General features: G+C 39.1%; 2 protein-coding genes across 2 annotated transcripts in view; both read right to left on the bottom strand.

The window, feature by feature from the left end:
- Positions 1 to 6845, bottom strand: part of dldh (dihydrolipoamide dehydrogenase) — an 11767-nt gene extending 4922 nt beyond the window's left edge. The window contains exons 1-8 of the mRNA XM_034535656.1: positions 6714 to 6845; positions 5679 to 5736; positions 4732 to 4811; positions 3944 to 4012; positions 3747 to 3816; positions 3310 to 3410; positions 3056 to 3199; positions 477 to 578 (exon numbers count right to left, since the gene is read on the bottom strand). Of these exons, the coding sequence (XP_034391547.1) occupies positions 477 to 578; positions 3056 to 3199; positions 3310 to 3410; positions 3747 to 3816; positions 3944 to 4012; positions 4732 to 4811; positions 5679 to 5736; positions 6714 to 6752 (663 nt within the window). The 5' untranslated portion in view covers positions 6753 to 6845. The remainder of the gene's footprint in view (positions 1 to 476; positions 579 to 3055; positions 3200 to 3309; positions 3411 to 3746; positions 3817 to 3943; positions 4013 to 4731; positions 4812 to 5678; positions 5737 to 6713) is intronic.
- Positions 6846 to 11507: 4662 nt separating this feature from the next.
- Positions 11508 to 16404, bottom strand: LOC117732625 (E3 ubiquitin-protein ligase TRIM39-like). Its single transcript, XM_034535676.1, has 2 exons — positions 16256 to 16404; positions 11508 to 13334 (listed from the first exon to the last, which is right to left on the bottom strand). Exon 2 carries the CDS (start codon positions 13323 to 13325, stop codon positions 11682 to 11684), a length of 1644 nt encoding a protein of 547 aa, XP_034391567.1. The 5' UTR covers positions 13326 to 13334; positions 16256 to 16404; the 3' UTR covers positions 11508 to 11681.
- Between the last annotated feature and the right edge of the window lie 347 nt (positions 16405 to 16751).

Below are 16751 nucleotides of genomic sequence, written 5' to 3'. Positions count from 1 at the left end.
CTTGGAGCCGTTAAACTCGGCATGTCACGATCCAGTGGAGGAGGAAAGAGTTACAGATTGATTGACGGACGTCGTGATATCATTACGAGCTCATTCTAGACGTCATATTTAGGTTTAAATATGGTCATATTAGTATAGTATCAATATTTGTTATCGCGTCATGTCTCACGCAAAAAAAAGACAGATATAAAAATATGAACAAATAGATTCAAAATATGACCGGGGGCGGGATCTAAAGGGTCAAATAAAAAATTAAAAAATCCACTTGATCACATGACCAGTCTAACCGCCATTGTTGCATTAAAAACAACAACAACAACAACAACAACAACAAAAGAAGCTCTTCTGGACTAAAACCGGGTCAATGTTTAGAACTCCGTAGGTTTTAAATTATGCTTGAATGCAACACAGAGAGCGACAGCACAAGTGCTCCAAAACCAACGCAGCGAGAACCCGAGAGGTCAAAGGTCACTAACCAGCTCCACCCCGATGACTCCGGCTCCGATCACGATCATCTCCTCCGGAACCTTCTTCAGGGAAAGAGCTCCCGTCGACGACACCACGCTCTCCTCGTCGATCTGAGGGAGAACCAGAGAGTTTGAACACGTTGACGGAAAGGTCAAAAGGTCACCTGTAGGTTCATCCTGTCTGGACGACCGTTTACACACAAATGGAGAGAAGACTTTAACCAAATATCCAGATTATTATTCTATATAAAAAGTGATTTACGGCTCGTTTCCCTCACATAAACAGCTCAAAGTGTTTCAAAGTGTTTTAACGTGTTTTAACGTGTTTTAACGTGTTTCAAAGTGTTCCAAAGTGTTTCAACGTGTTCCAAAGTGTTCCAAAGTGTTTCAACGTGTTTCAAAGTGTTACAAAGTGTTTTAATGTGTTTCAAAGTGTTACAAAGTGTTTTAACGTGTTTCAAAGTGTTACAAAGTGTTTTAATGTGTTTCAAAGTGTTACAAAGTGTTTTAACGTGTTTCAAAGTGTTACAAAGTGTTACAAAGTGTTTTAACATGTTACAAAGTGTTCCAAAGTGTTTTAATGTGTTTCAAAGTGTTACAAAGTGTTTTAACGTGTTACAAAGTGTTACAAAGTGTTACAAAGTGTTTTAACATGTTACAAAGTGTTCCAAAGTGTTTCAACGTGTTTCAACGTGTTTCAAAGTGTTACAAAGTGTTTTAACGTGTTTCAAAGTGTTACAAAGTGTTTTAACATGTTACAAAGTGTTCCAAAGTGTTTCAACGTGTTTCAAAGTGTTACAAAGTGTTTTAACGTGTTTCAAAGTGTTACAAAGTGTTACAAAGTGTTACAAAGTGTTTTAACATGTTACAAAGTGTTCCAAAGTGTTTCAACGTGTTTCAACGTGTTTCAAAGTGTTACAAAGTGTTTTAACGTGTTTCAAAGTGTTACAAAGTGTTTCAAAGTGTTAAAGTGTTTCAAAGTGTTCCAAAGTGTTTCAACGTGTTTCAAAGTGTTCCAAAGTGTTTTAACGTGTTTCAAAGTGTTACAAAGTGTTACAAAGTGTTACAAAGTGTTTTAACGTGTTACAAAGTGTTTTAACGTGTTACAAAGTGTTTCAAAGTGTTTCGAAGTGTTAAAGTGTTTTAACATGTTTCAAAGTGTTACAAAGTGTTTCAAAGTGTTAAAGTGTTTCAAAGTGTTACAAAGTGTTCCAAAGTGTTTCAACGTGTTTCCAAGTGTTCCAAAGTGTTTTAACGTGTTTCAAAGTGTTACAAAGTGTTTTAACATGTTACAAAGTGTTCCAAAGTGTTTCAAAGTGTTTTAACGTGTTTTAACGTGTTACAAAGTGTTTTAACGTGTTTCAAAGTGTTCGAAAGTGTTTCAAAGTGTTCCAAAGTGTTTCAACGTGTTTCAACGTGTTTCAAAGTGTTACAAAGTGTTACAAAGTGTTTTAACGTGTTACAAAGTGTTTTAACGTGTTACAAAGTGTTTCAAAGTGTTTCGAAGTGTTAAAGTGTTTTAACATGTTTCAAAGTGTTACAAAGTGTTTCAAAGTGTTAAAGTGTTTCAAAGTGTTACAAAGTGTTCCAAAGTGTTTCAACGTGTTTCCAAGTGTTCCAAAGTGTTTTAACGTGTTTCAAAGTGTTACAAAGTGTTTTAACATGTTACAAAGTGTTCCAAAGTGTTTCAAAGTGTTACAAAGTGTTTTAACGTGTTTTAACGTGTTACAAAGTGTTTTAACGTGTTTCAAAGTGTTCGAAAGTGTTTCAAAGTGTTCCAAAGTGTTTCAACGTGTTTCAACGTGTTTCAAAGTGTTACAAAGTGTTACAAAGTGTTACAAAGTGTTTTAACGTGTTACAAAGTGTTACAAAGTGTTTCAAAGTGTTAAAGTGTTTCAAAGTGTTACAAAGTGTTCCAAAGTGTTTTAACGTGTTTCAAAGTGTTCCAAAGTGTTTTAACGTGTTTCAAAGTGTTACAAAGTGTTACAAAGTGTTTTAACGTGTTACAAAGTGTTTCAAAGTGTTTCGAAGTGTTTCAAAGTGTTTCAAAGTGTTTCAAAGTGTTACAAAGTGTTTCAACGTGTTTCAAAGTGTTACAAAGTGTTTTAACGTGTTCCAAAGTGTTACAACGTGTTTCAAAGTGTTCCAAAGTGTTTCAACGTGTTTCAAAGTGTTCCAAAGTGTTTTAACGTGTTTCAAAGTGTTCCAAAGTGTTTTAACGTGTTTCAAAGTGTTACAAAGTGTTACAAAGTGTTACAAAGTGTTTTAACGTGTTACAAAGTGTTTCAAAGTGTTTCGAAGTGTTAAAGTGTTTTAACGTGTTTTAACGTGTTACAAAGTGTTTTAACGTGTTTCAAAGTGTTACAAAGTGTTACAAAGTGTTTCAAAGTGTTAAATTGTTACAAAGTGTTACAAAGTGTTACAAAGTGTTTCAACGTGTTAAAGTGTTTCATTTTAAGTGTAATTAAAACATTTAACATTTAAAATGACAAACAAATGAATAATAATACATTTAAAAAGTGTTTAAATGAATAACAGATCATTTGAAAGACTCCATGTCTGTACTTGTACTTCAGGACTCGGCCTACCTGGATCCCGGGGAAGGGCGTGACCTCTGACCCCGTGGCGAGGAGGATGTTCTTGCTGTTGATGATCTGCTCGCTGCCGTCCGCGGCAACGGCCGTCACCTGATTCTTACCGCTCACCCGCCCGTGCCCGCTGATGTGGGTCACCTGAGGGGGAGGGGCCAGAGGGTCAGACAGACAGGCAAACAGAAACACAGACAGGCAGACTGAGAGAGACAGGCAGACAGACAGACAGAAACACAGACAGGCAGACAGACCTTGTTCTGCTTGAAGAGGTGAGCGATTCCTCCCGTCAGAGCCTTCACCGCTCCGCTCTTCTGAGCCATCATCTTCTCCAAGTTCAACGAGAGGCCTGAAACTGAGAGAGAACAACAACAACAACATATTAGCTCACAAACAACAACAGAGTTACGGATGAGCCGCTTCATCTCAAACCTATTTAAAAATACAGAAATATTACGTAATAATTAGCAAAAAAAGAGAAAAGATGGTGCAGATATTCCATCAATATTTTAATACTCAGTTAATTGTTTTAGATAATTCATACGACTCAAGCGAGAGGATCATCTGCTCCTATTATAGAATGCGCTGAGTAATTAAAGTTCATTAAAAGTTCAATAAATGGTCATTTAAAGGTTCATTAAAATAAACGTAAAGGTCATTTAAAAAGGTCATTTGAAGGCGGTCTTCTTACTTTCGATGCCTCTGCTTTCGAAGTCCTTGCCGTGCGCCATGTGGTAGAAGTAGGAGTTGTTGAGCAGCGCCTGCAGACACAAAACATCCATCAAATGTTGCTTTTATGATTTTTTTTGCATCATATTCCTGAAGGATTTCACGGCGTCTCTTGTTCAGATTCTGCCGTTCAGTTGTTTAACTAACGGCTCCGGTCACCTTGGAGGGGATGCAGCCCACGTTCAGGCAGGTGCCCCCCAGCGTGGCGTTCTTCTCCACGCACACCACCTGTCAGAGGAAAGGTGTTTAACATTTAAGGATGTCAAACGGTTTTATTATAAGACCAATAAACTACAATAAGTTCAACTTCTGCTGCTTTGTATTCTCATTAGAAGAAACTTCCAGGAATAAACACTCAATGAATTATTCATTCATGTTAACGGGGTTGAAATAACTTTTAGCACTATTCAGAATTTGTAAAGCAATAAATGAAATTATAAACATCAATGTTTTATAATAATATGCATTGTCTTTTCCTTCTTTTTAAAGGATGAACTACAGAAAAGAGATTCTATTGTTAACCTCTTCTTTCCACACAGCTCATGATTATTCATCATAAAGTCTCATTGTGTAAACATTCAGTTAACTCTATAAATATTAAATAAAAGATATTTGGTAAAATAATAATTGTAAAAAGCCGTAACACGACCATTAACTGTAGCTAATTTGTTCAAATGTTGGTTTTAGAGATTTTTATATCTAGTTTTAGTGATAAAAGTTTTTTAAAATAAGAAATATGAAAATGTAAACAAACAAATTAAAAGCCCGTTAAAATAAATCTGTTATTAAATGAGCAGGCGGGTCGTTTCCCTCCACAGCTGCAAAGACATGAAGGGATCTTAATATCGCTTAAATGAGTATTTATCCCTTTAACATCTCTGGTTTATTCTCGCTTTAAAATCAATAACTTAAATAATAATAATAATAATAATAATAATAATAACTACATTGAAGCCGAGCTGCGCCGCTTTGATGGCAGCGACGTAGCCGCCGGGGCCGGAGCCGACGACGGTGACGTCGGCATCGACTACGGAGAGAAGAACAGAATTCACTCATAACCACAACTTCAACAGGGCTTTTATTGTGAAGGAAACAGGAAACAGTCACAGGTAAGTAGGCAGGCAGACAGGTAGGTAAGTAGACAGACAGGTAGGCAGGTAGACAGGTAGTTAAGTAGAAAGACAGGTAGGTAGGCAGGCAGACAGGTAAGCAAGCAGGCAGACAGGTAGTTAAGTAGAAAGACAGGTAGGCAGGCAGGCAGACAGGTAGGTAAGTAGAAAGACAGGTAGGCAGGCAGGCAGACAGGTAGGTAAGTAGAAAGACAGGTAGGCAGGCAGGCAGACAGGTAGTTAAGTAGACAGACAGGTAGGCAGGCAGACAGGTAGGTAAGTAGACAGACAGGTAGGCAGGTAGACAGGTAGGTAAGTAGAAAGACAGGTAGACAGGCAGGCAGACAGGTAGTTAAGTAGACAGACAGGTAGGCAGGCAGACAGGTAGGTAAACAGACAGACAGGTAGGCAGGCAGACAGGTAGTTAAGTAGACAGACAGGTAGGCAGGCAGACAGGTAGGTAAACAGACAGGTAGTCTACGGGACGATTCTTTTCGTTCGTCGGATGTAAAGATAATAAATGTTTCTGAAAACATTACAGCTTCAAGTTCTGGACTTTGTTTGATATGAATAATTTGGTATGAAACGTATTTGGAAGACAAACAGAAATAAAAGCAACACTTGAATAATGTTTTTGCTTTAAGCATAAATACCATTTCAGTCCTTTATGGAGACTCTGAATCCCTTTAATTTCAGCACGATGATGATTATTAATTATAAACTGTGTTTCTTGAGCTTCTGTTGTATTCTGACTACGACTAAAAGACTTCTGAGTGAAAACTTACTGGCTGCTCTGTCGGCGAAGCTTCTGACGGACAGCGCCGAGGGAAGATGGTGGCTCCGCTGGGGGGGGGGGGGGGGGGGGGGGCAGGGGCAGGGGCAGAGGTTAGACAGGAATGACCTCAAAGCAACCAACACATGACCAAACCACAAGTAATCAAGTTACTCAACAACACGCGGCTCGTTTCCTTGTTCAGACGTTATGAAGGTTATACTCTGATTTAGAGTTATTAATGCTGCAAGGGGAATGTTTTGCTATAGGAGCATATATATTATATATATATATATACACATAAAATGCATAATATATTTTTAAAAAATAGAAGAAAAATCCACAATATATACAAAATATAACATTAATATGTACTAACAAAGCAATGATGTAAACAAACACCAAACAGTGTAACGTTGTTATAGTTGAGTGATTTATTATATAGTCTTATTTAAGAGACGTGTATTTATCCAGAGATGATAAACTAATTGTAAAAACTAATATTAATATTATCAATAACAACAATGTAAACAAATGGTTACAGTTAAAAGATCATAAAAACAAACGATGATTTCCGGGTGGAGGGAAGTCACGTGACGGAAACAGGGACATGACGCACCTTCACGTAGTGTTGTACAATACGTTTATTTTAAGGTTCGGGGTTCAATGCTTTGCTCAAGGGCACGTCAACAGCCCGGAAGTGGAGCCCCGCAGAGCATCGCTGTGTGAACGTTGGTTAACATTCACGCCATTTAAAACATTTAAAATAAGTCATTTCACAAATGTAATGACGTCACACCACCAGAAGACGTATTTAACGACGTGCACGACACCGGCTGAATGTCCCGTGTCTCCGGTGGAGTCCCGGCGGGGCTACGTCGTCCCCGCACCGGGCCAGAGCGGCTAGCTGACCCGGGCTAAGTGAGCCAGGAGGACCGCCGCCCGCCGGGGCCGCGAGCCCCCCTCAAACACCGGGACAACGACAGCCTACGGGCCGCTGCGGGACTCCACGTCCCGGTTGGACCGGGTGCATGAAAGCCGTTCCTACCGTGGCCAGAGACCGGTAAACCTGCGTCCAGCTCTGCATGGTGTCTGTGTGTCGCCGCACCGGATCCGTAACCTACAGCAGGCCGATCAGCCAAGGACTAGCGTCATTGCGCCTGCGCAGTACCGGAGCATTACAACAACAAAAAACGCGCCCGTGTCGGTCGCCTGTATATGACGTCACTCTTCTGGTTGGGGGGACTACTAGTAAAACTATAATGTTTGTCCCCCGTGAGACATCCAGAAGTATTCAGATACTTCTGTCAAAGTACTAATAAACACTTTGAAAATACTCACGTTAAAGTATTGATCACATGTTTCCTTTTATATCTGTTTCTGGATTAATATTCCTGCTGCACTAATGTGTCTGTTGCACGTTTTAAAATCCTTCATGTCGTGTTTAGTTTGATCTACATTAATGCATCATATTCCATAAGGTCATCATGTTCATGTCATATTCTATAAGGTCATCATGTTTATATCATATTCCATAAGGTCATCATGTTTATATCATATTCCATAAGGTCATCATATTTATATCATATTCCATAAGGTCATCATGTTCATGTCATATTCTATAAGGTCATCATGTTTATATCATATTCCATAAGGTCATCATGTTTATATCATATTCCATAAGGTCATCATGTTTATATCATATTCTATAAGGTCATCATGTTTATATCATATTCCATAAGGTCATCATATTTATATCATATTCCATAAGGTCATCATGTTTATATCATATTCCATAAGGTCATCATGTTTATATCATATTCCATAAGGTCATCATGTTTATATCATATTCCATAAGGTCATCATGTTTATATCATATTCCATAAGGTCATCATGTTTATGTCATATTCCATAAGGTCATCATGTTTATATCATATTCTATAAGGTCATCATGTTTATATCATATTCTATAAGGTCATCATGTTTATATCATATTCTATAAGGTCATCATGTTTATATCATATTCCATAAGGTCATCATGTTTATATCATATTCCATAAGGTCATCATGTTTATATCATATTCCATCATGTTTATATCATATTCCATAAGGTCATCATGTTTATATCATATTCTATAAGGTCATCATGTTTATATCATATTCCATAAGGTCATCATGTTTATATCATATTCCATAAGGTCATCATGTTTATATCATATTCCATAAGGTCATCATGTTTATATCATATTCTATAAGGTCATCATGTTTATATCATATTCCATAAGGTCATCATGTTTATGTCATATTCCATAAGGTCATCATATTTATATCATATTCCATAAGGTCATCATGTTTATGTCATATTCTATAAGGTCATCATATTTATATCATATTCTATAAGGTCATCATGTTTATGTCATATTCTATAAGGTCATCATGTTTATGTCATATTCTATAAGGTCATCATATTTATATCATATTCTATAAGGTCATCATATTTATATCATATTCTATAAGGTCATCATGTTTATATCATATTCTATAAGGTCATCATGTTTATATCATATTCTATAAGGTCATCATATTTATATCATATTCTATAAGGTCATCATATTTATATCATATTCCATAAGGTCATCATGTTTATGTCATATTCCATAAGGTCATCATGTTTATGTCATATTCTATAAGGTCATCATGTTTATATCATATTCTATAAGGTCATCATGTTTATGTCATATTCCATAAGGTCATCATGTTTATATCATATTCCATAAGGTCATCATGTTTATATCATATTCCATAAGGTCATCATGTTTATATCATATTCCATAAGGTCATCATGTTTATGTCATATTCCATAAGGTCATCATGTTTATGTCATATTCCATAAGGTCATCATGTTTATGTCATATTCTATAAGGTCATCATGTTTATATCATATTCCATAAGGTCATCATGTTTATATCATATTCCATAAGGTCATCATGTTTATATCATATTCTATAAGGTCATCATGTTTATATCATATTCCATAAGGTCATCATGTTTATATCATATTCTATAAGGTCATCATGTTTATGTCATATTCTATAAGGTCATCATGTTTATATCATATTCCATAAGGTCATCATGTTTATATCATATTCTATAAGGTCATCATGTTTATATCATATTCCATAAGGTCATCATGTTTATATCATATTCTATAAGGTCATCATGTTTATATCATATTCCATAAGGTCATCATGTTTATATCATATTCTATAAGGTCATCATGTTTATATCATATTCTATAAGGTCATCATGTTTATATCATATTCCATAAGGTCATCATGTTTATATCATATTCCATAAGGTCATCATGTTTATATCATATTCTATAAGGTCATCATGTTTATGTCATATTCTATAAGGTCATCATGTTTATATCATATTCCATAAGGTCATCATGTTTATATCATATTCTATAAGGTCATCATGTTTATATCATATTCTATAAGGTCATCATGTTTATATCATATTCCATAAGGTCATCATGTTTATATCATATTCCATAAGGTCATCATGTTTATATCATATTCTATAAGGTCATCATGTTTATATCATATTCCATAAGGTCATCATGTTTATATCATATTCTATAAGGTCATCATGTTTATGTCATATTCTATAAGGTCATCATATTTATATCATATTCTATAAGGTCATCATGTTTATATCATATTCCATAAGGTCATCATGTTTATGTCATATTCTATAAGGTCATCATATTTATATCATATTCCATAAGGTCATCATATTTATATCATATTCTATAAGGTCATCATGTTTATATCATATTCCATAAGGTCATCATGTTTATATCATATTCTATAAGGTCATCATGTTTATATCATATTCCATAAGGTCATCATGTTTATGTCATATTCTATAAGGTCATCATGTTTATGTCATATTCCATAAGGTCATCATGTTTATATCATATTCCATAAGGTCATCATGTTTATATCATATTCTATAAGGTCATCATGTTTATATCATATTCCATAAGGTCATCATGTTTATGTCATATTCCATAAGGTCATCATGTTTATATCATATTCTATAAGGTCATCATGTTTATATCATATTCCATAAGGTCATCATGTTTATATCATATTCTATAAGGTCATCATGTTTATGTCATATTCCATAAGGTCATCATGTTTATATCATATTCTATAAGGTCATCATGTTTATGTCATATTCCATAAGGTCATCATGTTTATGTCATATTCCATAAGGTCATCATGTTTATGTCATATTCCATAAGGTCATCATGTTTATGTCATATTCCATAAGGTCATCATGTTTATATCATATTCCATAAGGTCATCATGTTTATATCATATTCCATAAGGTCATCATGTTTATATCATATTCCATAAGGTCATCATGTTTATATCATATTCCATAAGGTCATCATGTTTATATCATATTCCATAAGGTCATCATGTTTATATCATATTCTATAAGGTCATCATGTTTATATCATATTCCATAAGGTCATCATGTTTATATCATATTCCATAAGGTCATCATGTTTATATCATATTCTATAAGGTCATCATGTTTATGTCATATTCCATAAGGTCATCATGTTTATATCATATTCTATAAGGTCATCATGTTTATGTCATATTCCATAAGGTCATCATGTTTATGTCATATTCCATAAGGTCATCATGTTTATGTCATATTCCATAAGGTCATCATGTTTATATCATATTCCATAAGGTCATCATGTTTATGTCATATTCTATAAGGTCATCATGTTTATATCATATTCCATAAGGTCATCATGTTTATATCATATTCTATAAGGTCATCATGTTTATGTCATATTCCATAAGGTCATCATGTTTATGTCATATTCCATAAGGTCATCATGTTTATGTCAGAGGGGGGTAGAGGGGGGGGCAGCTGGTTGTGAATTGGGATGATTTTGTCGTTGAAAGGAGTTGCATTTGCTGGTGGTGAAGGAGGTGGAGATGGTGTCTATGGGCTTGGGGGGTCTGTTGATGGTGGACAAAGGGTTTGGGGTAGTTGGAGGCTGGAGGAGTCGTGAGAGGAGCGAGGGGTGTTGAGGGCATCTCCATAGTGTTGTTGGTGGAGTTTGAAGGCATCAAGGTGAACAGTGAGTCCACTTCTATTGGCCAGACGTTCCAGTGAGAAGCTGGTCAGTGTACCGGGGGCAGAGTGGGTGAAGGAGACGCCGACCTCAAGACAGGAGGAGAGGGCATCATTATACTAATTTACCAAGGCCAAGAAACCATGAATAAAAAGGAAAAGACACGTTGATCAGAATCAGAAAAAAACCCAACTATGTGATAACTGCATAATAACTCTACATGTGTCCTGGTCTTCTCACACGATGGAGCAGAACAACAGCTTTGTTTATCTGATGCTCTCCAGCATGTTATTGTTATTGTTATTGTCCGAGTTTTTTACCCGTTTTGTAGTTGTGACAGAATGTCTTTATCTCTATGACATCATCTCTTTTGTTAAAACAGATGGATGGAAGTCAGGTTCTGGTTTTACTTCAATGTTGACCAACGATTGACTCAGTACATGTTGTCTCTGTGGAACAGTGTACTCAGCAGAGACTCTGTTGTTGTTGTTGTTGTTGTTGTTGTTGTTGTTGTTGTTGTTAACTAAATATAACTAAATAGCATCTTACACTACCAACTATCTAAGATGTGATGTTCTACTGGAGCTCGTCAGCTCAAGATGATTTTAATCATTTGCATTAGAAACACAATCAATATTTATTTTAACTTGATATTAATCAACAACAAAGCACCTTCATCAGACAACGTGAACACTTTATTTTGCTTCTGTTCATTTAGAAAGAAAATCAAATTACTTTTATCTTAATCATAAACAGGTCTTTAGTCATTTGTGCCAGGATGCAAACCTTCTTATAAACAATGATCAATAATAATCAATTTCTGTTGAAAGTCCAGTGGTTGTTCTACTCAGTGTGATTGACAGGAGAGATGATCAGAGGAGCAGAGTTTGTACCACCATCATTAAGACCTGGACTAAAGAATGGGAAGAGTTTCTCAGTGAAGCAGCAGCCAGTAAAGGAGTAGATAAGAGCTGCAGCATCAACGTCATAAAAGGAGACCAGACCCTCCTCATAATCCACCAACACCCCCACCTTCTGAGGCTGAGACTTCAGAGAGAGACGGACTGAAGGGTCAGCACAAGCTGAGTACTCATTCTCATTCCTCAAGCATATCATCCAGAAACCTTTCTGAGGAGACGCTGTGATTCTTCCCTTCCTGTTGATGGACTCTCTCATCACTCCTAAATCCCACTCAGTCTTTCCTTCAACCTGAACCTCGTAGTAAAATCTTCCTGAAGAGAAACTCTGCTTTGCTAAGCCAATAACACAAGAATCAAATCTCTGTGGATTGTCTGGAAGATTCTTCTTTACATCACCATGTGTAACTTGTTTTCCATCATCAGACAGGATGAGGTTGGGATGTGCTGAATCAGGATCAAGTGTCAGATCCACTGCAGACTGCTGGATCCTCTTCAGCTCGACCTCAAACAGCTTCTTCATCTGTTTACTGAGCGTCTCCTCCAGCTGGTTCACAGCTCTCATCACAGTCCCCTCATATGAAGGTGGACTGACTCTGACTCCAGCCCAGTTCTTGGTGGGTGGAGCAGCCTTCAGGGTCCTGAGGCTCTGGAGGAGGTGGAGGTGGTCTTCAGAGGGTGACAGCTGCTCCACCTCAGTGCTTCTCTTCTTCAGCTCACAGATTTCCTGTTCCAGCTCTTTGATGAAGCCTTCAGCCTGTTTCTCTGTCTTTCTCTGCTTCTCTTTGATCGTGTCGATGAGCTCGGCCTGGCTTCTCTCAACAGACTCCTTCAGAGCGGTGAAGACCTGAACACCACCTGCTATCTCTCTGTCTGCATCTTCCTCACTGAGCTCCACCGAGAGTTTGATCTCCTGAATCTTCAGTTGTCTCTTCTGGATCATCTGCTGGGTTTCAGCCTCAGTCTTCTCCATCTCGGCCTTCTTTCCTTCATATTCTTCTTCCAGAGAAACAACATCATGGTTCTTGTGGTCTGAATAAGTGCAGAGCATGCAGACACACGTCTGGTCGGTCTTACAGAACAGCTCCAGCAGTTTATTGTGCTTCGTACACATCCTGCCTTCCAGGTTCTCCACGGGGTCGATCAGCTGATGTCTCTTCAGACCTGGTCTTGTCAGATGAGGCTCCAGGTGAGTCTCACAGTAGGACTCCAGACACACCTGGCAGGACTTCAGGGCCTTCAGTTTGGTTCCAGTGCAGACGTCACAGGGAACTTCTCCTGGTTTGGCAGCTTGTTGCTCTGAGCTGCTGCTGCTGGCTTTCTGTTGAGCTGACTGTCTGAACTGAGCAGCCATCTCAGAGATGAAGGTGTTGACCTGCAGCTCAGGTCTGGTGTAGAAAGACTTCTTACAGTTGGGACAGTGATAGGGGACATTGATGTTCCAGTGTTGAGTGATGCAGGCTTTACAGAAGTTGTGTCCACATGGTATGGCGACTGGATCAGTGAACACATCCAGACAGATGGAGCACAGAAACTGATCCTCAGTCAGCTGACAGCTGGCAGCAGACATGTCTACAGTCTGAGGACAACAAGAGTGAGAAAAATGAAACTTTTATTATGTATTAACTAACAGCAAAACTATTAATACCGCACAGTAAAGGTCCTGCATTCAAATGAAGTAAAGACTGAAAGAGAAGCATCATCAGCACAATGTACCTACATTTACTTTAGGTACAGATTTGAATTCTAATCAGATGTTGGATAGTTAAATTAAATATTAATGCATTATAATTTAATTGTTATATTTTTATATAATATATCTATAATAAACCTGATCGATAGAGGCACACGGACTATAGCCATCTCGCCCAGACCAGGGAAACCGGGGCACCAACCGGATCCAGAGCCAGGATGGAAGCTCACCGGCGAGCGTCTGGTGGCCGGGTCTTCGCCCACAGGGCGTGGTCGGGCTCAGCCCAAAAAAACAACTGAGTCCCCAGTACTGACCTGTACTGGGGACTCAGTTGTGTGGTAGTAAGCGCACTTTGAGGAACTCTTAATCCGGGCCAACATGTACCCTGGAGAAGAGGCAGAGCCTGACGAGCAGTGCAGATTTCGTCCTGGCTGTGAACTTAGAGAAGGCTTTCAACCAAGTCCCTCTGGGGTTTATTTGGGGGGTGCTGCAGGAGTATGGGGTGCCAGACTCGTTGCAACGGGCTATCCGGTCTTTGTACGCCTGCAGTAGGAGCTGTGTTAGTATTTTCGACATTAAGTCAGACACATTCCCGGTGGGTGTTGGCCTCCGCCAGGTCCGTTATTTATCACCCGTACTGTTCGTGACTTTTACGGACAGGATATCTAGGCACAGTGGAGTACGTCATGTTTGGAGTCTCTAGGTTGGCTCTCTGCTGTTTGCAGACAATGTGGTCCTGTTGGCCTCCTCGGACCGTGACCTCTAGCATTCACTGGGGCCGTTTCCAGCTGAGTGTGAAGTGGCGGAGCTGAGAGTCAGCACCTCCAAATCTGAGGGCATGGTGCTCTGCCGGAAACCGGTGGCTTGATTCCTCCAGATCGGGACAGAGTGCCTCCACCAAGCGAAGGAGTTCAAGTATCTCAGGGTCTTGTTCACAAATGAGGGTAAGAAGGAGTGGAAGATCTACAGGTGGATCGGTGCGGCTCCAGCACTAAAAACAGGCGCTGCACCGGACCAACTTGGGGAAGAGGGAGCTGAGACGGAAGGCTAAACTCTCAATTTACTGGTCGGTCTACGTTCCGACCCTCACCGATGGTCACGAACTCTGGGTCATGACCAAAAGAACGAGGTTGCAGATACAAGCAGCCAAAATGTGTTTCCTCCGTTGGGTGGCTGGGCTCAGCCTTAGAGATAGGATAAGAAGATGAGTTTCCTCTGCTGGGTGGCCGGGCTCAGCCTTAGAGATAGGGTAAGGAGATGAGTTTCCTCTGCTGGGTGGCCGGGCTCAGCCTTAGAGATAGGGTAAGGAGATGAGTTTCCTCTGCTGGGTGGCCGGGCTCAGCCTTAGAGATAGGGTAAGGAGATGAGTTCCCTCTGTAGGGTGGCCGGGCTCAGCCTTAGAGATAGGGTAAGGAGATGAGTGTCCTCCATAGGGTGGCCGGGCTCAGCCTTACAGTAGGGTAAGGAGCTTTTGACATCAGGAGGGAACTTGGGGTTGAGCTCCTACTCCGTTGAGTCGGCTGAGGTGGTTTGGGCATCTAATCCGGCTCCCCGTAAGTGCACCCTGTTTAGATGCCTCCCACTGGAGGTTTTCTCGGCACGTCCAACTGGGAGGAGACCCCGGGGAAGACCCAGAACATGCTGGAGGGGTTATATCTCCCAGCTGGCCTCAAATCTGAATCTGCCGTGTAACCAGTACTACGCATTCCTCTCAAGTAGAAGTACACAGTAAGTAGTATACAGGTGATAGTGTACATGAGGAAGAGGTGGTGCAGAGAGATGATGATCTTAAGGAGCTTGTAGTACCATATTGCTCCACTAGAGAGCTGCGCTCACTAAATGCGGGGCTACTTGTGGTTCCTAGAGTCCTAAAAAGTAGGATGGGAGCCAGAGCCTTCAGTTATCAAGCTCCTTTTTTATGGAACCAGCTTCCACTTTCAGTCCTGGAGGCAGACACAGTCACCTCATTCAAGAATAGACTTAAGACTTTCCTCTTTAATAGTGCTTATAGTTAGGGCTGAATCAGGTTTGCCCTGGTCCAGCCCCTTGATGTGCTGCTATAGTTTTGATGAAACAGACAAAATAAACTTGCAGAAGACAAGATGGAAGCCTCTGTTTGGGGGTCTCGTTTATAAACTGTTGCATCAGCACTAAACGTTCGTCACTTCCCACGCAGGAGTTCTGATCAATAAAAACAAACTTAATGGGAGAATGTGAACAACTGAGGATCTGACCCAAGGTGGGGAATGGAAGTCCGATTGTAGGAATTAAATGTGATGTAATGACGCCTTAATTTCACTTCATATCACACGTGACTTTTAAATCCTCCTCATCATAAACCTTCAAAGGAGTGTTTTATTTGTGCTGATGAGTCACAACTATCATTGTATGTACAGTTGGTGGTTGAGTGGGCGTGTAGAGGCTGGGACACCAGGCTCATCCGGTTTTACAAGTCAAATCTGATTCTTTTCATATTGCCCGTGGGCCGATATGGTGGATATATCGAGTGCACCTTCCTGTCCGAGATCTGAGGTTTTGTGTTAACACCTGAACCGCCCACAAAGACAAACAGCAGTAACTACCGAGACTGTGAAGTTGAGAAAAAAGGGTTTGAAGTTCAAGGATATTCACCAAATATCATAAAGATAATAAAAGCTTGTTGATATATGCGTCACATTTCTGCCTTCACGGGTAAAACAAGTCATCAGATACAATCAGGTATTGTACATTGAAGCTACAGTGGTTAGCTTGATCTGCTGGTACTTTCTGACTACATTTGAGTGCATTTAGTAGCACAGTGGACTCACCGGTGTTGGTCAGAGACTTTGTTGTGTTGTTGTTGTTGTTGTTGTTGTTGATTCAGGTGAATGTTTCTCACACAGAAACAGAGAGAGTGTCTGACTGCAGCTCTGCTCTCTCAGACTAACTTCACTTTCGTTTCAGGTGAAGTGACTCTGAGGCCCCTCCTCTTTCAGAGAGGCCCCTCCTCTTTCAGAGAGGCCCCTCCTCCTTTCAGAGCTCCTTGCAGCTGTTAAATATGGAGCTCATTTAAATTATTAAATGCTGCAGAAATCCACAGACGGATCAATAAAGTTTGATCTCAAATTATGATTCACTTTTATTTTATGAATTTCTTTGTTTTTTATCGGATTTTTCCATTATTTCTGATTTTATTTCTAAATATTGTTTGTTTGGTTTTGGGGTTTTCTTTCTTTTCTTTTCTTATGTTAGTATTATATTTCTTGACATATCTGTTTTTAATCAAAATCAAATTAAGTTAAGTCATCAAATAAAGATGAAAAA

Source organism: Cyclopterus lumpus, chromosome 6, assembly GCF_009769545.1.
Source record: "Cyclopterus lumpus isolate fCycLum1 chromosome 6, fCycLum1.pri, whole genome shotgun sequence".
NCBI lineage: Eukaryota > Metazoa > Chordata > Actinopteri > Perciformes > Cyclopteridae > Cyclopterus > Cyclopterus lumpus.
The sequence above is the reverse complement of the archived record's forward strand: the minus strand, read 5'-3'. Positions and strand labels throughout refer to the sequence as shown.